We start from the raw sequence: 27,914 nt of genomic DNA on the forward strand, positions 1-27,914 counted from the left end.
TAAGAAAGATTAACTGAATGGCATGTTTTAGCAGGAGAACTGATTCAAATATCAATATTCTTTGCTATGTTTCTCAACAGTTGTAGTATAACAGGAGGATCTTTAAATGATCTTTTAATGCCAAGGCAAGTTTAGCTTTTTATTGAATAAAGATGAGCTACACTAAATTGCTACATGTAACAGTATTTATTTAAAAAGGTCCTGTCCTACGAATCAGCAGTGTAAAAATCAAGGCATTGTTGTGGCCTGACATTAAATGGCAGAGTCTAACATCCGTCACTAACTAGACTGAAAGTCTATGCAAACGTGATTGTGCATGTCCCAGGAAGTACCACATAATCGACCATGCCACCCATTTGAAGTTCATTCGTTTTATTTTGAGTCCTCTGAGTCATTGAGAATGACAACAGTGCAATATACTTGCTTAGTCTTCTGGAAGTGGCATCTGCAGAGAGTTTTACATTATTGCACATGACCCTAAATGTTTTTTTAACAACAAAAAAGCTAATGCCTTTTTCTAAATTTAAATACAAAACTGCCACAGGGGTGGTCTCCTAAGGTACTAATATGTACCATTTAGAGGTAAATATGGTATAGTGACGTACCTTTTAGCTTTTGTATCATATTTCAGTCACAGCTCTGTGCCTTTATTTTCTGAAGAGTTTTACGTACTTAAAGTTCATGATCTTTATCTATACTAAACTCAAATGTGAATTTCTATGCTAACCTTAAATACCTGGACTATAACAATTTTTATTTTAGCAACAAAATCAATTTCTGAAGAGCAACGATTGTCGAATTCAGCTTTCTCACAGGGTGGAGGTGGGCAGGCAAGCCAGGCTGTCTTTATTCTGCTCCAGAAAAGCACTACATGAGGCAAAGGTGCAGTAGAAGCTGGAGGAAAGCCCAGCGATGTCCGTGGAGATATAGGGCAGCACGCCAGGAGTGGCCTGGTTGTAGTAAGAAATCTGAGAGAAATGCATACATAAGCATGTCACCAAACACACTTAACCTTCAGTACTTTAACACCTGCGTAGCAGCATTAGGGACTACTCTAAGCAGTTTCTAAACATGAGTTATAAACGGTGTTATTGGCTAAAGTACATGCACATTATTTCAGTTACAGAGACTGCTACATTTAAAGCTGTGTTAATTCTTGAACTCTGACTCATTCACTCGTTCAGTATAAGTGGCCATTAGGCTTTCTGTGTATTTATTACCTTAGTGAAAGAGTTTTCCTCTTCCCAGATACTGAACCCAGCACACAGCACCTCTCCTCTGTTGTAGTCTTGAGTGGGAGGGTATGCAGGCAGGGTCACAGAACGCAAGGCAATCAAATAAGGCTCTCTAAAAGTGACAAAGATGTAATAACTTATTTTGTTCTTTGGGAACACACAAGACACAATATAGAGATTTTGTTGGAGTTTAAGATTTACCCAGAATCACAAGGGCGCCTCCTGGAGGCCAGGAGGATGAAGTCCTGGACTTTGCCTCCTTTAGTCACAGAGGGGGTGACAACTCGGTAAATGGTGTCGTCTTCATTTGAGTCAGTTATCACTTCACACTCTCTGTATTAAGGCATGTTTATTATGGTTAATTATAATATCATAATGCATCCTATGTTAAATCAAGTCATTTGAAACTGTGGCTGATCATTTTATTTTATCTGCCAGCCATTCTAGCAAACAGCCTGTAAAGATAAAAATAAAAAATACATTTGTAAAAGTAACATTTCCTTTAAATTTACACTGCAGCAAAAAGTGGACCAACAAGTGTTCATTTATACATTTTAATGTTAGAAGTTAGAAGTAATAGGATTTAATGTTTTAGAGTCACCAAGGTTGCATTTATTTGCTCAAAAAATGCAGTACAACAGCAATATTCTGAAATATTACAACTATAACTTTTCTTTTTAATTTGTTTTGAATATAATTAATCTTTGTGATGGCAGAGCTGAATTTATTCATGATCATTATAATATGCTGATTAGGTGCTCAAGAAACATACAATGTTTCTAATTATTATCAATTTTGAAAACAGGTGTGCTACTTTTTATATACTTTTTAATATTTTTTTGTGGAAATTGTGACACTTTTTTTTTAGGATTAATATAAATCCCAAAAGAACAGCATTTATTTGAAATAGTAAAAAAAAAAATATTTATATTTAAAACAGCCATTATATATTTTTTAAAATAGCTGTTAAATGTTCATGTATTTTTTGTTATATAAAATGCATTTGACATACTGGTAGTGGTGGTCCCATGCCTTCCTTCGCCTTAGATCAGACAGTAACAGAAAAACCTGCTCGGCCGCCACAGCCACGTGAGTCTCCACCTTAAAGCACAACATCTGGTTCTCCTCCAGGGTGTATAAACTCACCTGGGCACAATGTTTCAGCTCATTCACTTCCCTCAAGCATCTACAACATGTTTGACTGCTCATGCAATCTCAAAAAGACAAAATGGGTATTTGAAGTGTACAAAACTTATCCACCTTGTTCTTCTCTGAGGTTAAGACCCAGTTAGTCCTGGCAGCCAACATCTTCAGTGCCGAAACATTATTGTAACTGAGGTACATCTGCCAATACATTAAGACATGATTAGTCACATGGTCCAATAAAGCATGTTGAGTAAATCCATGGGTTTTATAGCTACTAGAACAGGTTGCGGTAATATACCTGGTTACTTGGGTCCCAGGGAACCGACAGAGGAACCTCACTTTGTTTGCAGGATATTATGTACTTCCTGTAAGAAGAGAGCATACTCATGTGATCTAGTGTCCCATGCTGGTTTTAGAGCTGTAAAGTTAACTTTGAATACGACATGCAGCCAGAGCTTATAAATAAATATGGCATAACCTGTTCCTACAGAATCCTACCTGTCAAGGCGGATTTTCTTTCTGGCTATGGCTTCCTGAAAGCGTCTTTTACCATCCTGAAAAGACGGCATAATAAGATAATGATTTCTTATTGAAATAATAAGACACAGTTTTTATAACTCCGTATTAAACAAGCACTGCACATCCAGCATTCATTTTGTTTCCCCCTCTTGAACTCCATCAACAAGTTAAACTCTTGCACCATGTGAGGGATTCCAGGAATGTTACATGCTCACCACAGGCTCGGGCCGTATCCTTGGCAACGTGCATGGCTTCCTGTCATTGTCCAAGACCTCAAAGGTCATGAAGGCGGTGTTGATGTGTCGCAGGGGCTCTCCACCCTGATAGGCCTCCGCACACACTCCCACCTCCATACTGGAATAGCACACACAAAATACCAGTTGTTCAGGTTGCTCAAAGATAAATCAGGCTTCTATGATTCATGGATGTAAGTGATACTGAACCATAGCTTTACTGGTTACTAATATACGCATATACTATATTAAATCTGTTTTTAAATCCTTAGTCTACATAATGGTACTGATCCATAGCTTTTATAATCCAACAAAACAAATATGATCAACAAATCTAATATTAAATTTTATAAATATTATACATATTTTTTTACTTTATATATTTAAATATAACCGTTAAAAGTTTGGGTTCGGTCTCTTGCGCTCACTCAGGCTGTTTTTAATTTAAATATATTTCTATATATGATGCGAAGCTGAATTTTCCAGTCTTTTTTGTGATTCTTTTATGAATTGAAAGATTTTTACTGCCAATTGATCAAATGAATGTTTCCTTACAAAATAAAGTACCTTTTAAAATATTTTCTTTTCAAAAACCAAAATAACTAGACTCCTAACTTTTGAATGGTAAATATATACAGCCCCAGCCACAATTGTTTCTTGATATAGACGTACCTTTTCTTGAAAGCACTGTTTACAATTGCCTTCAACACCAGTCTGTCTCCAATGTGGGACGGCCCACGAAAGTGGAACATGTCTATGCTCCGCAGAGTTGGGTGAGCGTTACACAAACGACTAGAAGAAAATGCATTTAGAGTATGATGCAGCGAAACACCAACGATTTCCTTGCGTATGCATTTAAATATATATTTTTTATCATCAGATTTGACTGTAGTATAATAGTGACTGTACACCTGGCAGAGATGGTGGCTACATTCTCCATCCAGGCCATGATTTGTCCACCAAACGTGCTGACCTGGTGATTAGCATGGGGCGGGAGCACCAGCTCGACGCTTTCTACTCGAGTCCGCTCCGCAGGCACAGCATCCTGGTAATCTAAACACTCACTCACTGACAAACAGATAGAGCACCACTTATCAGGCTACTGCGTCTCCCAGTCTATTTATTCTACACACTTCAAACCATGTGACCCCTTGTAAGTGAATGGTGAAGGTTTACTGAACACACACACACTCACACACACATATATATGTATATACCCTTAAATGAATGTTGGCGGCATGTTTATGAAGAGACACCAAACAAACCCAATGACACCTTCAATCAAAACTCAACTTCTGATTCATGACTCATTTCCTGTGTTCCTGAGACTTCTCTTCAAAGTCTTGTAAGTAAACAAACACACCTGGAGAAAGTGAGTGAGCAGCATCTCTGCTCACCTGTCTGAGAGCAGCAGCTGCTGAGGAGATCGTTAATTATCTCTGCATGGATCAGTCTCATCCTCCTGCGCTCGGCTGCGATGCTGTACTCCATCTGCTCTGCCTGCGTGCGTGGAATCACCTGCTTCAGCTGTACCTGAGCAAACCCAAGCACTGCGCTGATCAATCGCAACTCTAACAAGACCTGGACCAAATCCAAGATTTTTCACAGATCTGATTCAAGGGTTTGAAAACTTGTGGCTGAAATTGTTCAGATTTAGTTCGATGTGATGCTTTTTTTTACCTTTCCTGCTTCGGTACGTCGGGCCACAAAGGTGGCGAAAGCATTGCAGACCTTCCACTGTCTGTCACTGAAGAGATCTTCACAGCTCACTAAAATGCCCACCTGAGACAGAGACCCACGTCACCCGCCGTACTTCATTTAGAAGAAGCTTTTATCCAAAGCAGCTTATAAATAAGGAACATTGCAATTTAAAAGGTTCATTTGCAGCATACCCCTATGCAAAGAAAATATATTTCCTTATATTTTAACAATGAATATTTTAAATTATATATTGTATATTGAAAATATACAGAAAAATATTTTGTGGAATTAAGGAATTACCACTTTTCATAATTTGAAACATACAGTATGTGACAGTATATTTACTTTTATATTGTAATGTAATTTTATATTCAATAATACATTTCATAATATATAGGTGTATGTGTGATAAAATACGGTACTGTGTGTGTGTGTGTGGAATATGAAATTATGAATATGTGTTCAGCACATGATAGAGATTTTAATTAATTAAGTGTTTTAATAATGTTATTAGGCTGACATGTTAAAACGTAGTGCAGTTTTTATATTTATCAATATATAGTCATACATTAGCTTATTGAAAAATATAAGCCCTAGTTTCTCAGCTATGGAACTAGATTATTATATCACATTACATTTTAAGTATATCCCCATAAGACACAAGTTAAAGAAAGTAAGATGCAGAAACATGTTTTTCAATGATTAGTCAATAACTAAAATTCAGTATGTTAATAATACCAGGAGATGTTTAATTTCACATGATAAAATTGTTTGTGTTCAATAATTTCGTCTAAATATTAGAAGATATTCCCACAAACCTCCATGCTGGATGTGAAGGCTCTGTTGACTTTGGCTGTAATGTTTACAACCTGTCCAACCCTGCATGAAGACACATTTTTTATATACAGTATATATATAATAAACAAAAACCTTTTGTTTCAATTCAAAATAACTAGTTCCTGTATGTCTTGTTACCCTATGGTGGTTTCAAAGTGAATGTCATCCACTGAAGCTGTGATGCAGGAGCAGCCAGCATGTCTCTCAGCTAGAAACAAGAGAGCAAATATTGATAATTAATAAATGTTTACACCCACAGCAAGCATTTAAGCAGGTTCACCTGAAAAGCAAACACGCAAGTATGTAATCCCGAAGGATGAAAAAAAGTCCATGCTACAGAACGAAGTGAAAAACAAACAGGCCTGCACAGCTTATTTTAAGACGCATCGAGGGGACGCATGTAAAGCTGTTACCGACCACCATCTGTGTTCTTCACAGTGCTACAAAGGTTTAGCCACATTCTCAGCTAAAATGCTTTTGCCTTTCATCAGTTAAACATGATTAAAAATCATTCCAACTGCTATTAAACTTTCTCAGCAGCCTGTTACTCTGTTTATTCACAGAACGAGGATGGAAATCACAGTCCAAACTGCACAGACTCCTCCATCTGCGATGTCTAATGACACTTAGTACAAGCATATGGTGTGGAGGTGTTTACGAATAGTGATTCAGCGTGAAATCAAATCACCTAAAAGAGTAGGCCTATTCTTTCGTTTTTAACTTAGCTGAAAGTAGTTTTACTAGATCATTGGCAGGGTAAAAAATCAAGTCAAATCAAATAATGGTTTCATTTGAAACAGACCAGACAGGCAGGCAGTGGAGTCCATCCACTTGAGCAGCTGCCCAGCACTGAGTTCTCCACAGTAGTTTGCATGGCAGGGGAGGACTATCTGGCTCATCTTTACTTCAGTTTGGTTCCTGTACATCTCTCCATTTTCCAGAATAAACATGGGCTCTTCCAGCGGCATGGGATCCCTGGGCTCATTTGCCATGACTAGGGCTCTGTTGGAGCAACTTACATGTTAAGATGTTTATTTGTGTGCATATTTGGTGCCGATTAGCATTTGTAAGAGCATTAGGATAGAATATCACTGTCTTGAAAGATATCAGGAAGGTCAGGACATTTAGCTTTTAGATCATATTCTCTTATAAGTGGTTTTGTATAAAAATGTGCATGAATATCATGATAGGCAGACTTAACTGTCGTCATCTTCACAGGACTCAACACAAGCGCTCATGATTGTTTTCTAATGCTTGTTTTATAACTACAGTGAGCATTTTGCTTGTTTTCATAAGCCACAGAAATCTCCAGTCAGTCCACCAATTCAGTTCAGTTCAACACATGCAACAGTTTTATAATCCAAGAATATACTTTTTGGAATTACTGTGCTGCAGAGCCTAAGAGATTATAGGTCTACTGTATGAATAAAAATAATTGTGTAAATTAAATAAAAATCATAAGATAATTTAATACATCAAGAATAATTATTGGATGGATCATCCAAACTATGTGAATTGCAAAAAATTCTAGTTTATAGCTGCAACCTGCCAGATTATATACAGAACAAAGCCTTTTTTGTCTGTTAAAACGACGTGCCATAGAAAATAATATGCTTAACTCCTTTCTGTTTATCATTAGAATAAGCCTGTGGACAGTCAAAATAGTTCAGCTATTAAGAGACATGTAAGAAAATATCACAGCTCATTCCATTATAGCTGTCCAGATGGAATTTACTATTGAAAGCATACAAATTTAACCTTCATATCAAATAATCAGTGTGCTGTTATGCATGATCAAAGCGCAATAGCCTACGAGAAACTGTTATGTGTCAAACAAACGACCTCCAAAAGAAAGTGGACCTGAAGTAGGCTAGTACTGTAACCTGTTGTTGACTGACATCATTCTACTCATTCATATTCATATATTATGTTCAATGTGTGCTGCAGACAAGTTATGAAAGCTACGTAAAGTTATTAAAACCTATGCATACTAATATATATTTTTCTAATAAAAGGAAAAATACATAAAAGATAGTAGGATGAGATCTCACAAGAACATTACGTTGCATGCTGCTGATTTTATGCAAAACAAATGATTATGTTTCCAAAGTTTGCGTAACAGGTTTGGTATTCTGCATTCCAAGTGCAAAATACTACTTGGGCAGGCTGGTAATGACAAAAAAGTAAGCAAACTTACATGAATAGATGTCAAACCACTTTCATTTGCACGAAGAAAGAAACAATGTCTGCGTTACGTCTGAAACTTTGCAAGATGTATCAAAATAATAAACAGACATATTCCCGATCATACAAAGTGTCCACACTGCGCTCGACTGTTCACAGAAGCCCTATTGAGTTACAGAGCCGCCCGGAAACGTTTTAAGGTAGACTGACACAGGATCAACCTTATGGAATAAGTCTGAAATATGCTAACAATGTTTCAATATTATAGAAAAATATTAAGAAACAAAAAAGAATCTACGTGTAGTTTAAGTAATTTAAGAATTTGCTTAACAAAACCCTTAACAAACACGGAGCCATTTTTTTTATTTTTAACATATGTATTATTACTTTAAAAGTATCTTAATTTATTACAAAGAGTGCAGATGTGATTACTCGCAGATGAAAAGTGCATTCTATATAAATAACTGAAAAGGTAAAACTGAACGCAAATAAATAAAATATGTCTAATGGTGTGTTTTACGTTACAGTTGTTATTATTATTATTATTATTATTTTGATACCCTATTTCAATAATTTTAATAAGACATAATAATAGACTGCCTATCAGTAAATGATTCAGCTTTATTTCTTGTTTTTATTGCGATTTCTCACAATTTTACTTCAATCATACTATGCAACGCATTAAGACAACATACTAAACAAATGCAGGACTAATAAATGTGTAGCGCTTAATGCAACCCATCTTTAAAGAATCACAGGAAATTGGAGAAAGGAACTATTTGGTCACCGAGCTTACGTCACTGCAGGGCACACGCAAGAGAAATTGCGCCCTGCCATTGGTCACTTGCTCTTGTCAATCAAACAACACCATTCCACCCCCGCCCCCAGTGGTCAAGGTTGGTTGAGAAGGCGTCACTGTGTTTAGTTTGTGCAGTCGAACCTGGAGCAGTGACAGATGAATTGTCGAAAATAGAGGAAAAGGGAACGCGGGCGACTCTCCCGTGCACACACAAAAAACATGTTTCCTAAAGGCAAAAGCTCCGTCGTGCCATCGGATGGTCAAGCTCGGGAAAAGTAAGGTCTTTTGAACATCGGCCGTCGTGCGTGTGTTATTGTGTTGGATGTAGCCTATTGTTAGGGCAGTATAGGCTCGGCTGCATATGGAGCGTATGCTGCTGCTATAGGCTTGTCGTGAGAGCGTTGAATCGAAAGTGCCCAGCCGTGCGCCATTCTAGGGTCCCCCATGGCACAGAGCTTTCGCCTCTTGTGATGTGATCCAGAATAAAAACCGTGCCTTTTTAAATCACCTACGTTTTAATGCAGCCATTTGAAATAGTTTGTGCATGCGGGACGGGCGCTTCAGTGTTCCTTGTTTCATTTAGCCTCAGACGCCAGTCTTGGAGGGGAGTGGGTCCCGTCTTTTGTTTAGTTTTTTAAGCATTTTGTATGTTTTTGAGATGCATCCTTGCTCAGTGGGGGTTTATGAATAATAATAAAATATAAATAAATTAAATATTAAAAATCTGTATTTTTTGCTTAATATAATGAGTATTTTCTTTGGATAACACATTCATTTTTATTATAGACACTGTTTAAGTGTAAACCAGTGAGGAGTGTGTTAAAGTACTGATTTTTTTAATTTGTCCTCACCAACCATATTATGCCTTTTTTTATTAATTGTTGCTTTATTAATGTAATATTGTTTTCTCTCTGTTTTATTGCAGGTTAGCTTTGTATGTTTATGAGTATCTGTTACACATTGGTGCTCAGAAGTCAGCACAGACTTTCCTGTCAGAAGTAAGGATCCCAATCTCAGTGGAGGACCATACTTTAGTTTTTTTTTTACAAACACACATTTGCAAACATTACAATTGGAAATGTATTTCAGGCCTGTGCACTCACAGACTGCCTTTTTATTAAAATATTTGATCATTTTCTGGTCCATTTTAGATCCGATGGGAAAAGAACATCACGCTGGGAGACCCTCCTGGGTTCCTGCATTCCTGGTGGTGGTGAGTATTTTGAGTGTATTTTGTCTTTTTATAATATTAAAAGGAATAGTTGACACATTTTTGTGTTAAAATCTTTTACCACACACATCTCTTAAATTGTATGGTTTATTGTTACTGGAATGAAAACTTACCAACAAAAATGTTTTTTGTTTATTCCATTGAAGCGAAAGTTGTAGAGGTTTAAAATGACACGAAAATGAGTAAATGATCCTATAATTTTTTGCACAAACCATGGGCATATGCAGGCTTATTTGACCACTTTTTCTTTACCCAGTGTCTTTTGGGACCTCTACTGTGCAGCTCCTGAGAGGAGAGACACATGCGAACATTCAAGCGAGGCCAAGGCTTTCCATGACTATGTGAGTACAGAAAAGCACAGAGTGTTTCCATAATGTATGCAGATTAAGGACAAAATTGCATTTCATGTTCCTGTGAATCTTTCAGACTCTGGAAGAGTTCTGTTTTATAATAAGGAAGTGTATACCTGTTGTGTGTGAAGGATGTAGTGATCAACCCTACAATAGCAATGATGTCAGCAGGCTTTTCAATGGGAATCATCGCTGTTTCTATACAAAGATGGTATGTGTCTCGGATGATCAGATTTGTAATGTAAATGATGTTCGGCTGATTGGAAATCAAAGTCTGCATCTTCACAAAGATTGATGGCAGGACAGCTCTTACTAATTGATAAATATTTCAAAATTGTGTTAAGTTTTAACAAGTGACCAAAGACCACAAAACCATTCAAAAAGGTAATATAAATAAATAAAGAGAGAGAGAGAGATTTACACATAATATGAAAGCTGAATAAATTAGCATTCCATTGATTTATGGTTTGTTAGGATAGGACAATATTTGGAATCTGAAGGGTGCAAAAAATCATAAAAAATGTTTAAGTTGTCCAAATGAAGTTCTTTAACAATTCATGTGACTAATAAAAAAATTATTTTGATATATTTATTGGACATTCACAAAATATCTTCATGGAACATGATCTTTTATTTAATATCCTTATGATTTCTGGCATAAAAGAAAAATGTATCTCAATCTCATTTCTATGCATTTTCCCAACAGCTTGTATAGGAATGATGCAACTCTTAGGCCAAAGAGTTCTCCAGTTTTAGCTTCTTACCAGTTATACATGGCCGTTGATGTCTAGCCGCAAGCTTTAGTGAGGGGCCACAGGTCAGAGGTCATATGCAGCAAGTCTAAAACTCAAACTCTTCTCTGTCTAGACATCCTAATCTGAAAGGATGCTGCCATACAGGGATACATGAAACATTATCTGCTATGTGAAAATTAGCCGCATGTTCAGCATGGCTGGATCTTCAGGAGTGTTAATAGGGCACAGTCTCCAGCCTTTTGTGCCCAACTGTGGTCGGGACCGTGGTGTTGGGTCAGGTCTGTGCTCTTATTCTCCAGAGGGTGGGGGAGGAGGCTGCGCCCTCTTTAAACAGTGGCCATGTTGTCTTCATGCTGTGTCAGGGGAAACACTCCCCCTCGGGCTGCGGTGGGGATGGAGAGTGATTGATGGCTGTCATGGAGCCTGTCGGTAGGCAGATTGAAAAGGAGGGAAGAGACAGATGGAACGAGGAGCATGGAAGCAAACTTGGAGAGTGAGGGATGGATGAGCTGTGTGGAGCAGGACTGTGTTGGATTTGTTTTATACTTTCAGGACATTTTGGTGATATAATGATGTTAGATTTCCAAAGGAGGGCTGTCACCAGGGTAGGGCAACCAGGAACATTTCCCTGGCTAAACTTGAAGGATTTTCCTTGGTTCTTAAAAATTTTAGCTAATCCTAAGGTGACATGAAATGACGATCCTGTCTTTTTAACTTAAGTAATATGATTTTCCAAGCGAAACAAGATGCTCAGCAAGAGGAGGAAGGGTGAAAATTGATTTATCCATTTCCATGGATTGCTTACTTTTCGAAACAGGAAATGACAGCCTTGGTGATGTCATCCAAAATAGAAAAGTCATTTTGGAAATGGATGAAGTCATTGAATTTTACTACAAACTTTAGTTTTCTTTGGAATAACACGCAATGCAGTGCTATTTATTAATATTTTGAATTGGCGTTCCATTTTTCAGTTTTATTTTAATTTAAGTTTTGGTATTTTTGTTATGTGCGTTTGAATTCTTTACAAGTAAAAACTATTCCTCTTTAGAAAACATTTACATATTGAAATTATATTTACAAATTAATTTAATGTAATTTTTATATTTTATTTGAGCTTTTTCAATTAGCAAAGACCAAAAAAAATATATTTTGTGTCTATTAAGAATGTGATTAGGATCTATCTTTATATCGATTTTTTTTTTTTTAAATAAAAGGTCCTCTTGGCCCTTTAACTGTGAACTTGAATAGTCTGAATGAAAAGCGTAGCTGCTTCATTGTTGTGGATCAGTCTCAGTCTGACTCTTCCTATTGGCCGGTTCTGATCTGTGTTGTTCCATCAGGGTCAGCTGCTCCTCTTTCTTTCTACCTCCTTCCTGTGGTATTTCACAGTGCTCTCTGAAAAGCCTAGCTCGGTTAACTCAGGCTGAAGTGTGACAGGCAGCAGACCACACTGTGCTTTTTCCACTGCCATTTTATGCATGATCAAATCCCTGTTGTGCTCTGAAACCTAGTTCTTTCCTCTTGGTTTTGTAGACCTTAAAATTGGATTTTACACCAGTCAGTTGTGGCTTTGCCATTGGCTTAATTGCTTGCTGTTAGAGCACAGATTTATGAGTGCTAGAATGAATTAAGATGCATTTTCTACTAGCAGAATAAATCCCCCCCCCCCATGTACTGTGTCCTGATCTTTTTTTTTTTCTTAATGATTTAGAGTGCCGCTGCAGCCCCCAGTCCTGTTCTTGGGAACATGCCACCAGGAGATGGCATGCCAGGTGGACCCATGCCCCCTGGATTCTTCCAGGTTAGATCATCACCCTCTTTCTAAACCTCATGTCTTGTGAGATATTTTTAAGATGTCACTGATCCAAATCCTGCACAGACTATTAGTCAAACTGAATTAATGTTTCTCATGATTTTAAAAAGCTGTTATACAAATGTATTATTATTACATGTATGTGTATATATTAGGCCTGTCATCTTCTAAGGTTTTTGTGGTTGACTAGTAGTCGTTCATTTTAAGCATTAGTGGATTAGTAGCACATTTATTAATAAACAAAGCAACCATATACATGTATCAACAACTTGAAAACCACTTTCAACATAAGCACAGTACAGGCATAAAACATGCCACAGCGCTCTAGCAGAAGTAATATGATTGTGTCAGGGAAAAACAGTAAGGAGGCTGCATTAACATTTTAATAATTCACTGATAAAGTGCTTTCTAAGTTTCCGTTTAAGAGATGAAGTCGGTGACACGGACTCGTCATCTCTACAATAGTAGATGCAACTGTATGTTTCTTATGGATTAGATGATCTGAGAATATTTTTTTTTTTTTCATTTGAATTGGTTCATTTGAAAGTAGAGATTTCACTCTTTGTAGATATATTATTTTATGTCTTCGTTAAAGATATACATGGAGTTTCGTGCTCAAGTTCACAGAGGCTGAGATGGCAGAAAGCGCATCCTTTTTGCTTTCATTATTTTACAAAAGCACATTTTGTTGTTATTGTGAGTGCGCACAAATAAATGTAGAGTCTTTACAGTTTTGAAAGATTTATTTCTCTTATCTGTATGACCAAAATGACAGAGTATTTTAGGAATATGTGAATGCACCGGAGCCTACATCTGTGCTGCTGTGGACGCTAATAATTAGCTTCCACACTCCACACAGACACTTGAACAGCACACATTTCTCAAGGTTGACATTAGATTGAGCGGCCATTTAAAGCTGCTAATACTAACATATTTCAGATAAGCCATATTTGTGGTGGATGAATGATGGGCGAGTGTTTCGATGTCCAGTCCGATGTACAGTATTACCATAGACCAGCTCTTAATCTGTGAGCCTTAAGCGACTTATAAAATTTTTAGTCAACCAAGCCTCTTCTGGTCGATTAACAATTAGTTAACTATTATGGGGCAGCCTTATTATATATAGCTTTTAAATATATTTAGTTTTTGACAATTGTTTTTATTTCTATGCAAATTACGTTTAAGCATGCTCTTTTCCTATAAAAAAATATGTAAAAAAAATTTTTTCATGACTATTTAGGTATAATTACATATTGTATAAAGAAAAAAGATGTATTTGTAGATTTTCTTTTATTTACATCGATTTCAGTTTTTAAAAAAAGTAAATAATTATACTTTGAATATTGATATTTTAATAATAATAATGACTTGATATTATAAAATTATTTCCATTTCAATATGTATATGTAGCTTTAGATTTTAATATTTATAAGTATATAAATAAATAAATTTATATCTATATAAGAAATATATATATGAATCTCTGAAGGGGAACATGTGCAGAGATTCATATTGAGAGGTTTGACTAATAATGAAAATGATTTTGTTAAAAAAATAATAAAAAAAAGTAAATTTAATTATTACAAATAAAGTGATTTTAGTAAAAACAGGGAATGATGGGGTAGCTCTCACTACTCAGTGTTGGGTCCAGTATTATCTTTCTCTATTTAAATTCTGTTGAATTCTTCAGAAATGTTTAATTTGTTTGCCCATAGATTCATTTGTTTAATTTGTCCAAGTGCTTTGCTCTTTCAGGGTGAGTTTATCTGTACAGCCACCAGTCACTTACGATTCTCAGTGCGTTCTTTGGTGTTCTCTCCCCAGCTCTTTTAATAACTTTCTATTTTTTTCTTTCTCGTCTCTCCATTGCCCTTTTTATCACTTGCTACCTTTCCTTTGCTTGGTCTCTGGATCCTGCTCTCCTCTCATGTGGTCTCTTCACTTTCTTAGGGCCCTCCCGGCTCCCAGGCCTCCCCTCACGCTCCTCCTCCCCCTAACAGCATGATGGGACCCCACGGCCAGGTAGCGGCTCCTGTCTATTCACGGGCTATTTCTTTTGACTGATTCTGTCATCTGTATAGTTTCTCTCTCGCCGTCTTCCTGTTAGCCTGCTCTGCTGAGCTGTGGTTCCCCTGTGTTCTCAGACACATCTTCTTTAGATTCAGGAAGAATGTCATTGTTAGAGTTTTCTGACAAGTTGATTTGTGTTGCAGCCTTTCATGTCACCTCGCTTTGGTGGGGGACCAAGACCCCCCATCAGGATGGGAAACCAGGTGAGTTAGTTCATCAATGTGGTCTTGATGTCAGCTTTTGTAGCTTCAATTAAAATGTCCAATAAAAAAGGCATTAATAAAAATAGATGTTAAAATTAAATTTGTACAACACTTTCCCAGCCCCCAGGTGGAGTTCCAGCTGCCCAGCCAATGCTCCCAAACATGGATCCCAGACTACAGGGTGAGCATGAGTTAGGAGTATATCTAAATTAACATATTTTAAAGCTGCAGATGACCTAAACTGATTTGACTTCTCCTTTCGCCATCTCAAGGGCCGATGCAGAGGATGAATGTTCCTAGAGGAATGGGTCCCATGGGTCCCGGCCCCCAGAGTTTTGGAGGAGGAATGAGACCACCACACAATTCAATGGGCCCTGGCATGCCAGGAGTGAACATGTAAGACCCTTTGTGACAATAGTGTTTGGGGTCATTAAGAATTAAATCAAATTATATGTTTTTATTCAACAATGACACATTAAATCGATCCGAAATTTGAGTAAAGACATTTATAATGTTACAGAAGATTTTCTTTCCAATAAATGCTCTTTTTTTTTTTATTCATCAAAAAATCCTAATGAATGTATCAAAATAATTAACAGCACAACTGATTTGTTGCATTGATAATTTATCAAGCAATGCATTTGCATATTAAATTGATTTCTGAAGGATCATGGGACTCTGAAGACTGGCGTAATGGCTGCTGAAAATTCAGCTTTGACATCACTGGAGCAAATTACATTTAAAAATAACTTTTCTGTTGTAATATTTTAGGTTGTAATAATATTTCTTAATATTTCTTTTTTGTGTGTGTTTTTTCTTTTTAAATAAAAAAAAAAGCAGCCTTGGTGAGCATAAGAGACTTCTTAAAAATCTTACCAACTCCATATTTTTGAACAGTAGTTAATGATGTAAATGACTGATTAAATGGAAACTGAATACTAATCCACGTTATTTTGTGTTTTGTAGGGGTCCTGGAAATGGCAGACCACCATGGCCAAATCCAAATGCCAACAATGTAATTATTCTAAATTTAAGTATTTTATTACAGTAATTACATGTATTTTTTATTATAGAATACTACATTCCCAAACATAATTCTGTTTGTTTTGGTTTAGATGCCATATTCATCACCATCTCCTGGTGCTTACGGGGTAAAAAAAAAAAAAGTTCCTCATTTACTGCACATTTTATTACTATAATAATTCATAAAGACTTTGGAGTATAACTTTAAAGCTGTAATACATTTGTTTCTCCAGGGTCCACAAGGAGGGGGGCCTCCAGGAACACCTGGAATTGTTCCTAGTCCTGCAGGTCTGTTTGCCACACATTCAGTTCAGAAAACACAAAGTAATTCAGCTGAGTCTTTCATAACCTTCTCTATTGATTTTAGTTTAACTCTGATTTCCATAGATGTCCGAATTACCCCAGGCTTTGCCTAAAGCAGGATAATGATTGTTAAACTGATCATGGAGAGATTTCCTTCCCAATAATGAAATATTTCTCATCCTCAGACTCCAACAACTCCAGTGAAAACCTGTACACCATGATCAACTCAGGAGGTGGAGGTCGCAACAGTGTAAGAGACAGACCTGCTGACTCATTTCTCAGAGGCACACCATTCAGAAACTGCTTAGTGTAGTACATTAGCGCAGAAGAAAAGTGCCCTTGGCTGTATTCATGTTACCCTTTTTCATCATTACTGTCTGATGGCAGAAACATGTCAGTTTGTTTTCTGTTTTTTTTTTTCAGTTTCCCATAGGCCCAGGCTCTGAGGGCCCCCTAGGGGCCATGGCAGGAATGGACCCGATGCATATGAACGGAGGTAATGCTAATGTAAAAGCACATGGTTATATTTAAAATAAAAACATTCCTATTTGAAAACTTTTTTTTTTATCTTGTGCCTTTATAGGTTCAGGAGACCTGGATGGACTTCCAAAGGTGATTTATAATCTTTCTAATAGTATTTAAAGACCGCCAATATTATATTTGGTTGAAGTCAGAATTAGATGTATTTTAAGAATATTTAAAAGAATGATTCAGGAGTGGGTCCTAAAACATGGAAATGAGTTAGCATTTTTGCACTTCTGGTTCCATCTTCCTGAAGACACTGTGTTTTTGGTTAAATGCCTGAAATGAGATCTGTGGTGAACACACACCTACGATAATTTTCATGTTTGATTCATTAGCTATGTTTCCTTTTAATGATTCAAATTAAACTTCAGCACAAAATTGTGAATAAATCACCGTATTCATCCAGAGTAAAAAAAACTAAACAAAATCGGCACTAAATATCACCAAGAAAACTAGGAGAAGCCACTGAATATAATCTTTTATATGACAATTCTTTTATTGATAAAATTACTTGCGCCTCAGAGTGAGCAGACGAAACACAATAAATGCAGTCGTTCCTTTTGGAGGTGAATGAAAGCTGTTTTGGGATGCAGTCGTGTAAGACAATTATACAAAAATACTTTGACGACAGTCTGCTCAGGCATTTCAGAATGACCATAACAACATATAGATGCTGTGAAAGAGATTGGTCAGTTGCGCATGGAGGAATTTATTTCTTATCAGGAAAAAATGTTTATCCTACTCGAATGTGTGCATCTTAGGGTTTCCATCCATTGTATTTTTCTTTAAATGCAATATTCCAAAATGTGCATAAGAATAGGTGGATGGAAACATATCTATTGACATTAAACACAGCAGCAATACTCCAGGCAAGGTTTTTTTTTTTTTTTTTAATGCAGTTGGTAACAAGTGACTAAATGGGACTACACTATTTTGATTTTATTTTTTTATTTTTTTACTCACACGCTTACAAACTATTCTAACTCAAATTTGTAGATTTTAAAATAAGATCGAAAGAGTTTTCCAAAACCTAGTGATGTTGATGCTGAAGTCATGCTTTGATGAAGTTCGTTTACAGACGAACTTTTAGCTTTTTACCATTAACTTATTGTATTTAGGTTTCAAATGTTGTGTTCATATATGAAGATTATCATGAAAAGAAACATACAGAGAGAATCATAAATATAGACACACCGCTTATTTTCTGCAAATCCTATTGGAGCTAGGGTGATGCTTCCTGAACTTCCTGACTGGTCAAAAATAAATCATTAAATATGTCATCTCTGCAGCACTCTTATTCACTGCTTATTCACATCTTATATGAGAACTTTCCATCTAAGTTTCACATCTCTTCATCAGAATTCTCCTAACAACATGAGTGGCATGAGCAATCCACCCGGGACCCCTAGAGATGAAGATGTAGGAGGCAGCTACCTTCACTCCTTCCAGAATGAGAATGTAAGATTCATTAACTTTTACATCCCTTTATGTTATATATTAAAACAGGGTTTCCCAAACTGGGAGTTAAATCAAATCAACTTAATCAAATTTTAACTTCAAATCGTAGTCTCACATCTGTACTTCAAGGAAATATTTTTTGGCTGACAAATCAAGTTTGGGGATTTATAGCTGTTTTGAAACTGCTAGCTAGCGATGTAGCTTAATAATGTGCCATTACGAGGCACAGCTCTAAAAAAAAAAAAAAAAAAAAAAAAAAAAAATGGCGTGCTGGAACAATGCAACACAAACACCAAATTGGTGTAAAGCGAGTTTGTACTTTTCTTGTAGAGTGTACTAACTTGTTTGTTTGTTTCTGTCTTTACAGCAGTACTCTCCTTCCATGACCATGAGCGTCTGATGCCGGTCTGTCTGCTCCGTTCTGGAAACTCACAGTTGGCCATCGATGACATAGACAGAGTACATGTACAGGAAATGGAATTGGGTGGGACTGCCCTGCATCTTCACAAGTGGTCTCATGCAATATCAAAAAGATTTTTGTTGTTACTACTTTTCTTTTTCTTTTTTAAATGGCTAGCAAACCTTTTCTCCTCTATTAAGATCGGAAGATCTAAACGTGACTCAGTGCTCCTGGATTTTTAGTTTTCTTGTTCCTCTCAGAGGCCATCTCTCATTAAGAAGAAAAGTATGGTTACTGCTGACATAGTCGCTGGATGTGTGTACATTTTGTGCCGAAGAGGAATAATCGCAGTTCGCTCTCTCTCTCTTTCTCAAAATCCGACATCCACGTCCAACTTCAGCATGGTTTACACGTACGAAACTTCCTCCGACCTTTTGACACTGAACTCTCATACGTGGCCTTGAATTCTGTGAATATTTTATTGCCTTTCAATGACCTGTTTTTATTTTTCTCCAGCGAAACGCATCAAGTGGTGAGAGAATTCAGTCTTTTCTGAACGGGGAAAGACTCCCAGTTGTATTTTACTTGTACACTGTCATTTTTGTCTTCAAGCATTATAAGCAGCTGCTTTTAAGGAATAACTGCATTGACTGGTCCTGTCGTGAAGAGGACTTTTTTTGTTTTCTGCACTGATTTCAAGTTCTTTTATTTTTCTGAAATGTAACTGCTGTCTCAGTCTTTGGTGAAGACCGAATGATACGCTGATCCTCTCAGATGCTGACCCTGACAAACATACTACCTATGAGACCTTCTCGGAGCTCCTCAGGCGGGTGACTGGATTGCGTGTTTGGATGGGAATCCCTGCATAATTTTCGGCCGTTGTTGGGTTTAATTATGTCTTGATGAATTTGTGGTGGTTAAAGATAAACCATATCATGTTTTCTTTTTTTTATATATGTCATTCCCTCCCATGTGCCTCTTGTTTTAGCTCTAAAATGGTTTGATGTTGGTTTAAAGGCATCCTCCTGTTAGGATATTGCTTTTGTAAGCCAGACTCTAGTGTGTTTGGATTCGTTTTGTATTAGGTTTCATTTGAGCGACATCAGACAAAGTCATACTACAGTTAGGGTGGTATCATCTTCTATTTATACAGACACTTGGACATTTGTTTTACATTTTAGTAGTGGTTTTGCACTGCTTTTGTTAGCTTGTGAATCATACTTTTAACTGTGGGCTGAATAGGCTTGTTTCTATATTGACTACTAAATTATTTGACTCCTCTGAGGATCTTTGTCTTATGTTTTTCAGTCATTTATACTAATTCAAGCAGGAAAGCAGCGTTTCAGCCAGTTTCCAGCAAATCACTTTTTAAGAGAAAAGGGAAAGCTCAATGTGAAATGATTTAAACTTTGGAAAGTGATGTGAAGCTGTTGATGTTCCCTGACTTCTTTAGGGTAGCATCTCCCCAGAGGGCCAAGATCCAGCCATTTGATTTCCATGTAAATCATTCTCTTTGAATCAGTGAACCAGTTTCGATGTAATATAAAGTTGTTCCCAAATTGTCTCAAGCCTCTGTCTGTTTTCACTCATGGCACAATGCATGTAATGTTTTTAGTAGGCAGAGCGTGTCGTAAGAACCCATTGACAAAGCTCTTCGCTCTCCTCCTCTGCGAAACATCCAGCAGGATCAAAGTGGACACGGCTCAAACGGGCTACAAGAGTGTCATGCACAACCGGCGAGGCACAAGTGATTCATAAGAGCTCTACAGTTTTGCCCAACCAACTGGCACTTAAACTCTACAAACCAGTGATCGTCCTTGAGTCTTTTTCTTTCTCGCTGTCGAATGGTATTAGTGGCTGTTCCCACAGAAAATGTTTTACAAAATAAACATACACTAGACCAATGGTTTACAACCTACCATTAGTCGTCAAGAATAATGTTTTAAGAGCTAGCAGCCCTTTTTAAATGAATGAAAGCAGCGTCTGCAGTCTAACTTTGACTTTGGGGCAGTCTGTAGCTCTGTGAGCAACCCACAACAAGATCCTGACTGCCAAATACATCATGTGACATGAGTCCAAAGTATAAACGCAGTCATAAGGTTAAGGTTCTTGCAGCTGAAAACCGCAACTGATCGTTGTTTATCATTCACAAATATCTCTGAATTGAAATCCAGCATGTCTTTGCTTTAAATGATTTTATATGATCTTCCATCATTTCATTTAAACTTTCCATCTTTTTCATCTTACATTTTTTTTTTTTTAAATATTGTGCAAGGGTTTTGAAAAAAAAAAAAAAAAACACCCATTTGCAATGTATTTTGTTAGCATATCCCATACATAGATGACATTAGATTCTATACTTGCATCTAGATTACCATTGTCCATTAAAGACTAGGTTTACTCTCACTAGCAGCCGTTTGAATAGCCATTTAAATTGAAAATTCAATAATGTATTTAGCTGTAATAGGTTTGATGAGATGTACTCCGTGAAAGGGTTGCAATGTGGGCGACTGCTATGTGCAACATGTTTTTAACTGCCTTATAATGCAATGTCCTTTTTTTGTGAAAATGACAGTTATTGTTCAAAGTGTGCAGCTTAAAAGAAGTTCCTTGAAATATTTGTCAAGTCTGCCATGGATAAAACAGCAGTTCAAGATGTGCTTTTCACTGAAGGACAAGCACACGCCATTGATGTGAAGTTGTCATGCCGTATACAATGACACACTCACTCTTAGGAGATATATATATATATGACAGTTTATTTGAATAGTTGTTGAAAGCTCTGTGCATTCAGTGACATCTGTGCTTCTAAATTTGTTTATAACAAATGACTTATGAGTTATCAGTTTACAGATCACAGTTTTAATCTGTAAGCATCATTTACAGTCACAAGTTAAAAAAAAGAAAAAAAAAAAACTTACAAGCACAGGTGCCCTTCACAATCTCTGCTGATGAATATGGAGTCTATGAATCCAATACTGGTATAATAATTATGTATTTGCCTTAAAGCAGAAAAAATATATCAATGTTTATATAAAAAACCTTTACATCCCCGTGTTTGAAACATCAAGATACAGAGACCAGCTGGTTTGATCTGTAACTGTCACAAGCAAACACAAGGACTCAAAAAGATTTCAAGCACTAGAAGTTCAGAAAAGTGCAAATATATCAATGCAATCATGGATAGAAAACTTCAATTTTTTCCCTTTTAATTAATTTTCTCCAGAACTTTTCGAACCTCTTCAGGGTGGTACCCCCAAGGTCCAATGCCACCCTGTTAGGAACAATAATGTGTTAGTGTGAAAATCCTTCAATACTGTAGACTTCTTGATCAATATATTTAGACTATACAAAACACTGGCAATCAAAAAATGCAGCAAAAGAACAAAAACCATTGCGACTATAAAACCATTTGCCTCATTCTGTTCAGCTCATTCCAAACCTTTCACCTCTATAAACAAGAAATCTTTAACTACAAGAGGCAGAGAGTGTCCAAAACCTCTGGTCAAGAGCATTAACTGCTTTCCAAAAGCAGTGCCAATCTTCCAGAGCTTGCACTAGCAACTCTACTGCTCTCACGAGAGCCGTTATGAAGCTTTGGAGGCATTTCCTGTACTGTGTGCACTATGCAGTTTGTCTACATTACAAAACACTCACCTGATAGATAACTTTCCCACTCTGAATGACATAGAGGCGCTCAGGCAGGGCTCCGTATTTGCTGGCAGTGATGTTGGTCATCTCGTCCACTACCACAGGGCAGAGGGGGTCTTCTTTGACCAGGGTCCGGGCCGCAGCCAATCTCTCCTCCAAGTTTTTGTGCACACTGATGTCAACGTTGTTTGTAAAGGCCCAAGCATCTACAAAAAAACCCCCAAGAATTTAGCAAGTTACTTAACATTTATCACCTAGTGCTCTACTTGTAAAGTACTCCACAGTGTATTCTAGGCAAAAGGTTATATCCAGTTGTTTAATTAAAAGGTTAATTACCAGTTGCATGCGCTTCTGCAAGGTAAACAACAAGGAAATCTGCCACATCACTGAAGTCCTTGACAAGTTGTTTGAACTCGTCAAGTTTGTAAAGAAATGGGGGTCAGGTGCAGCTTCCGAAACTCAGAACCAGTGGACGGTTCCCTGTCAAGAAGACTGCATCAGTAACAGTGTTTGCTGTAAGGCATTACTAAGTAATTCATTTGAATGTAGTTGCATGCACTACTGCCTAGACTATAAAACTAATCTTTTTAATGTAACATCCCTTTAAATACTCTGGTCAGTTCAAGATTTTTTTTTTAATTGGAAAGACCTTTAGGACTGATGGAGTCAGTTGAATTATACAAATAATAATAATATACATTTACTATACCTTTAAGAAAACGATGAACGCTTGTTTTCTGTCCTTCCAGGGTGATTAAAGCTGTGTCCGGAGCAACGTGCCCCTCAAAAGCCTCCAGGCCCAGCGAGCACCAGTTCACGGAGAGCACGGTTTTAATGAACCTCAGAGAAAAGAAAGTCGGACCCCAGTCCTCGTATCTGAATTTGGGGTTCTGAGTCATCGTCGACTTCTCTCCCATTTTCAGATGAATTTTCCTCATCAGTCCCGGGGAAACGAAAGACAGGAGTTTCAACAGAGTCATCTGCGCGATCGCAAATAATATCATGGCCACAGCTGATACATAAACCGAGAGTTTTCTGAGCGCATATCCCACTGCTGTCCCCATCGCGAGAAGAATGTATCGGTCCACGCGTCGTGGCGCGAGCACTAACGTTACATGAATGAAAAAAGACGTCAAACTTTGCCCGTGTTGTAGCAAAAGCTTACCTAAAAGCTGGGCTATTGGAAGAACGTCACGGAGCGTAATTAATATTCATGAACCAACCTTCGCCATAGTAAGGATCATAGCTTGGCTGGTATATTGTTGTATTTATCAGTGGAAACAAAAAAAAAAAAGGATAAGAAAATACTGTAAATACCACTTTTTTTTTTTTTTTACATAATACATTTAATAAAAAACGTCCCATCCATGTTCTTATTTGGCTGACTGACTTTTTAAATTTTAGTTTCTAAAAATGTCCATAAGATGTCACTATTGATAACTTTTTTCGACCACTGGATATACGCATATCATGTTGCTACACGAAACTAAATAGGGACTATTAGCCTATTGTTTGGTGACATGCACACTTGAAAGTCAGAGGTCCAAATGCAGAAATCTGCATGATAGAGTATAACACTAAAAGTTACAACATACAATTGTATGGATGTATTAACTAATTTGTTGCATAGCAGCCAGACACAGAATTTTACTTTTGCCAAAGAAAATTAGAGTTGATTTGTCCTTTCAGTGAAAGTATATACACAATCTTTACCGGTTTCAAACTGAAATCAATATGATACAGTGGAGTGCATAATAAAATGTGGGCATCATTTTCAATATTAATTTCTAAGCAAATCAGCAAAAGTGTGCACAAAGTCCTGTCACGGTGTATTGTGACATTTCTCATTGCTAGAGGTTAAAAGAACAGTAAAAGGCATGCGTTTCACTGAAGAACGAGCACACACACCCTGTATGATATTACTTCTCTTCAATAGTTGTGGAAAACGCTGTTTGAATTTAGTGAAATCAGTGCACCTAAATTGGTTTAGAACAAATTACTGAATTAACTGTTTAACCCTGTAATCATCATTTACAGTCACAAGTTCAGAAAAAAAAAACAGTTCAAAATACAAGTGCCCTTCACAATCTCTGCTGAAGGATATTTATAGTCTTTGAACAATGCTGGTTTGATAATCAAGCATTTTCATTAAAACAAACGTATAGGGTTTACCCCACATCTTTTGATTTGTTATAAAATCATTTTAACAAGTTTACTTTCATGCTGAAGTACAGCAAGTGCAGGAAGTCACTCGTCATTTAAAGTGATAAGGACAGATGGCCTATAGTGCTGATTTAGATACAAATTAAATAAGTTATCAAATTATGCATTCAATCTTTAAATGCTTAAATTTAACAGAGTCTCACATAAACTTAACATTTGCATTCGTCAGCATACAGAGCTACAAACCTTGGCTTACAAGGGTTTAACCTGATCCATTTAGCGGAAAACTTTCATCGTTGAAGGTTGGCCATGTGCTGGCTTGGAGCACAGACATTGTTCAATCATGTTTTAATAGAAAAAGGATGAATCGAAGAAATATGCATTTTAGAATTCAGACATTTCTACAAACTGTAGCTTTTCAGAGCAACGGACTCTGCGAACACATAATTGTGTTAAGCATTCTTATTGGTTGACAGTTGCTCAGGACGAATGGTTTCCATTTTTATCAAGAATAAAGACTTGAAGTTCATTACCAACAGAAAGTACACTTTATTGCTGCTTGAATGTTAAAAAGCCACAAACTGCACTTGTTACAAGCTCTACATGCAGGTGTTTTTAGTGACTTTTAAGGACTTTGACCACGGCTGGCTCAAGACTTTTATGTCGCACTGAATGGCCTTGAAGGGGAAAAACAAAAACAAAAGGGTCAATCTCTTAAGGAAAGCTAGAAATGTAAACATCACAATATTGTAGAGTAGACCTAGTGTCCTACCTTTGCAGCATTGGGATCCTTCGGAGTGGCACACATGGTCTTCACACCACCCTTTTTGCAGTAGGTGATGTCTATCTTCACAGTAAAGATGTAACTTGTGCCAGCGACAACCTGCAGTGTCAACCAGAAACATGATCAGACAATTTGGGGAATCGAGAAGGTTATCACATAAAATGGCTTTCAAGTTGAGGCAAACAGTTCTGTTCCCTTTGGACAACTGGGAACAATTTTAGGGTTCTGAGACTTCATATTTCTTTACGCCATCATTATCCAGGTCTCATGACAGTTCAAGGAAGAACTTTAATTCAGCGACGTTCCCAGTTGAAAAGATTACAAACCGAATAAACGTTTAAAGTACTTACTTACAAAAAAAACCCCGACACAATCATCTTAAGATACATGTTTGATACATGAAATATTTCTTCGCCCGCAGGTTGAAGTTCTTCTGGAGTGACACAGAAGACTCTCTTGTGGCTGTTTTTGATTGAGGCTCAGTTTGAAGTCTTGCAAGAGGCAATCAAAACAAAAAGATAGATTATTTTATTAGTTACAATACAAAATAGTTAATGCAAAAATTCTGTCATCAAACTCTAAACCGCTATATTGGAGGTGCTGTTAAGTGCCCCTCGTTAGGGAATCAGGTGTCCTTCACAGCTTAATGCAGGCAGCATCTGAACAGTGGTTTACTCCTAAGACCTTTTATACTACTTTCTGGGTAATTCCAATTATGTATATCAATGTCTGTATCTCATGATGGACGTCCTTAATCTGTCTGTTACACATGCTGTCTGCAGCTAGTATTCTTCCTCTTCTTTATCGTAGTCTTCGTTTGGTTCACCATCACTTGATGTTGAAACATGCCCTCTTCACCCCTGCATAACCTTGTAATCTTGTTTACCTTTGTGATTGATTGCATAGCATCAAACTCATAAGCCTAATTTCACAACTGTTGCGTATTAGAACCTAGATTGCACTTAGATCAACCCTAAACAGTCATAAAGTTTAAAAATCAAAGGACTGTCAACAATGGCTTTACAATCAACTAACACATGCTCAATTTTGTAAAACCGTTTTATTTTTGGAAAAGTACTGTATAAAACAGATGAAAATAACCCCAAACTTGAGCTTACTGTGTTTGTGCTTTGCTGTATTTTTAAAAACCTGTAGAAGAACAATATTTGGATTGTTCTTCTACAGGTTTTTTAACAATACACCAAACATTTAAAGTCTGAAAAAAAGAGAGTAACTTGTAGCTGTCGCAGAAAAGGTTGTATGTTCTTTTAAGTATTTCAGCCATTTATTTTGTGAAAAGGTATTTAGTTCACTAATGGTGTGTAATGGTTTATGAATGTCCATTTGGAAGTGGTATTTGAGAATTATAAATACTGGGTAATAGTGACACCTACTGGTGAAATGTGTAACATTAGTTGAATTTGTCACGTGATTTAGCTAGCCATGTGAGTATCAGATCCACAGAGAAATGCGCACATGCTAAGAGCTGTTTAATTGTAAGATTATTCAGAAGGAATGCCTACATAAATGTCTCCTGGATTTTTGATTAGAAGGCGCACACGTTTTTCATGGTGTCATGATGTTGATATTCAAAGGGGGTGTCACGATGTTCAAGTTATGTCGAAATACAATCAAGATGGCGATGAAGATGACACTTATACTCTTTGAAAAGAAGACATTAAACGTCAAGACATCAGTTAAAGGTTAATTCTTTTAATCAGAAGAAAACCTTCAGAAGCCGTTACAAAACTCCTTGTACTTTTTTGATTGAAAACAGTTGGTCTTTTATTTTGGTGAAAAATTATTGTTTCTGCAAACATTTTTTTTTTTTTTTTAATAACGTCTCTCACTATAAAATATTTGTACATTTTTGCAGTGAAAATAGGGCTGTACAATTAATCGAACGCGATTGTTATGCAAAGTTAAACCCGGAATGCACTGTGTGATTTCTGTGCGATTTGGGCAAGGTACAAACTCACACTGTACGAGTAGATCCCATGTGATGTAAAGCCAAAGCTCGCGATTATTATGCGCTCCCTGTTATGCACTCAGAACCTGAAAGTTTGTGGCTGTTTCAGAATAAACATGCTTTCCTGGGATAAACCATAGAGGCATAAACTCACTGCTTTGGTGATATGCGCAATTCTGTGTGCTAAAATGAAAAAAAAAAAGGCAGCCAGGCAAATGCAGTTCAGCAGCTATATCCTCCCAAATTTTCTCTCTGGCTTTCCTGTCGTAAGTTGACAATGACACGTCGAAAAGGCTGACATGTTGCTGCCATAACTCCACAAGTTGTCCCTCCATCACTTCAGTCAACACTACACGCCGTGTCGCCACGGTTTCGTTTATGGTTTCGCACATGCGCAGTGAGGGAAATGCGGAAAATCGGTCCGTAGCCCTGCTTCAGTAGTGCGATACCTCACGCGAGGCGACCAAAAATTCTGACATGTCAGAAATCCATCCAATCAAGCAATTGCCAGTCGAGAGATGTTAATCGCCTCTCGTTTCCCCTTGTACACTGCACGACAAAC

The 27,914-nt window shown here is 37.1% G+C and overlaps 3 protein-coding genes, 1 long non-coding RNA gene and 1 pseudogene across 7 annotated transcripts; 1 reads left to right on the forward strand and 4 right to left on the reverse strand.

Annotated features, from left to right (window-relative positions):
• Positions 1-35: 35 nt before the first annotated feature.
• LOC113107102 (acyl-coenzyme A thioesterase 11-like) lies at positions 36-4,911 on the reverse strand. Its single transcript, XM_026269322.1, has 12 exons — positions 4,814-4,911; positions 4,531-4,666; positions 4,045-4,201; positions 3,806-3,925; positions 3,116-3,254; positions 2,880-2,935; positions 2,680-2,746; positions 2,496-2,579; positions 2,248-2,381; positions 1,437-1,568; positions 1,221-1,347; positions 36-968 (listed from the first exon to the last, which is right to left on the reverse strand). Exons 2-12 carry the CDS (start codon positions 4,622-4,624, stop codon positions 810-812), a joined length of 1,269 nt encoding a protein of 422 aa, XP_026125107.1. The 5' UTR covers positions 4,625-4,666; positions 4,814-4,911; the 3' UTR covers positions 36-809.
• A 720-nt stretch (positions 4,912-5,631) lies between these two features.
• LOC113107924 (acyl-coenzyme A thioesterase 11-like) lies at positions 5,632-8,045 on the reverse strand. The gene is made up of 4 exons (XM_026270760.1): positions 7,869-8,045; positions 6,474-6,673; positions 5,810-5,879; positions 5,632-5,713 (listed from the first exon to the last, which is right to left on the reverse strand). The coding sequence occupies exons 2-4, from the start codon at positions 6,661-6,663 to the stop codon at positions 5,632-5,634; spliced, it is 342 nt and encodes a 113-aa protein (XP_026126545.1). The 5' UTR covers positions 6,664-6,673; positions 7,869-8,045.
• Positions 8,046-8,740: 695 nt separating this feature from the next.
• On the forward strand, positions 8,741-20,349 carry LOC113107104 (single-stranded DNA-binding protein 3-like). Of its 4 annotated transcripts, none has more exons than XM_026269324.1 (17): positions 8,741-8,929; positions 9,580-9,652; positions 9,806-9,867; positions 10,142-10,226; positions 12,702-12,791; positions 14,754-14,825; positions 15,017-15,076; positions 15,197-15,257; positions 15,349-15,472; positions 16,043-16,091; positions 16,192-16,227; positions 16,333-16,387; positions 16,588-16,652; positions 16,826-16,898; positions 16,986-17,014; positions 18,287-18,385; positions 18,756-20,349. In XM_026269324.1, the coding sequence occupies exons 1-17, from the start codon at positions 8,874-8,876 to the stop codon at positions 18,783-18,785; spliced, it is 1,119 nt and encodes a 372-aa protein (XP_026125109.1). In that variant the 5' UTR covers positions 8,741-8,873; the 3' UTR covers positions 18,786-20,349. The 4 variants fall into 4 exon arrangements, with proteins under 4 accessions (XP_026125109.1, XP_026125108.1, XP_026125111.1 ...); XM_026269323.1 differs by having other exon boundaries at positions 8,742-8,929; positions 18,753-20,349; XM_026269326.1 differs by lacking the exon at positions 14,754-14,825 and having other exon boundaries at positions 8,742-8,929.
• Positions 20,350-21,523: 1,174 nt separating this feature from the next.
• On the reverse strand, positions 21,524-23,639 carry LOC113107105 (type I iodothyronine deiodinase-like; annotated as a pseudogene).
• A 1,604-nt stretch (positions 23,640-25,243) lies between these two features.
• Positions 25,244-25,869, reverse strand: LOC113106719 (uncharacterized). The gene is made up of 3 exons (XR_003292557.1): positions 25,734-25,869; positions 25,372-25,482; positions 25,244-25,276 (listed from the first exon to the last, which is right to left on the reverse strand). It is a non-coding gene; the product is annotated as an uncharacterized LOC113106719 (long non-coding RNA).
• Positions 25,870-27,914: the final 2,045 nt, after the last annotated feature.

The sequence above is a fragment of the Carassius auratus genome, chromosome 8 (assembly GCF_003368295.1).
Source record: "Carassius auratus strain Wakin chromosome 8, ASM336829v1, whole genome shotgun sequence".
In the NCBI taxonomy this organism is placed as follows: Eukaryota; Metazoa; Chordata; class Actinopteri; order Cypriniformes; family Cyprinidae; genus Carassius; species Carassius auratus.

What these genes read in the sequence shown, in the direction of transcription:
- LOC113107102 (XM_026269322.1), bottom strand. Translation starts at nt 4,624, where the DNA reads ATGGAGTACAGCATCGCAGCCGAGCGCAGGAGGATGAGACTGATCCAT. An exon ending in CAGCTGCTGCTCTCAGACAG is followed by an intron (nt 4,202 to 4,530) that starts GTGAGCAGAGAT and finishes TCTGTTTGTCAG; the next exon opens with TGAGTGAGTGTTTAGATTAC. An exon ending in GCATGGGACCACCACTACCA is followed by an intron (nt 1,569 to 2,247) that starts GTATGTCAAATG and finishes GCCTTAATACAG; the next exon opens with AGAGTGTGAAGTGATAACTG.
- LOC113107924 (XM_026270760.1), bottom strand. Translation starts at nt 6,663, where the DNA reads ATGGCAAATGAGCCCAGGGATCCCATGCCGCTGGAAGAGCCCATGTTT. An exon ending in CTCCACTGCCTGCCTGTCTG is followed by an intron (nt 5,880 to 6,473) that starts GTCTGTTTCAAA and finishes TCTTGTTTCTAG; the next exon opens with CTGAGAGACATGCTGGCTGC. An exon ending in CACTTTGAAACCACCATAGG is followed by an intron (nt 5,714 to 5,809) that starts GTAACAAGACAT and finishes GTCTTCATGCAG; the next exon opens with GGTTGGACAGGTTGTAAACA.
- LOC113107104 (XM_026269323.1), top strand. Translation starts at nt 8,874, where the DNA reads ATGTTTCCTAAAGGCAAAAGCTCCGTCGTGCCATCGGATGGTCAAGCT. An exon ending in GATGGTCAAGCTCGGGAAAA is followed by an intron (nt 8,930 to 9,579) that starts GTAAGGTCTTTT and finishes GTTTTATTGCAG; the next exon opens with GTTAGCTTTGTATGTTTATG. An exon ending in AATTGTTCCTAGTCCTGCAG is followed by an intron (nt 16,388 to 16,587) that starts GTCTGTTTGCCA and finishes TCTCATCCTCAG; the next exon opens with ACTCCAACAACTCCAGTGAA.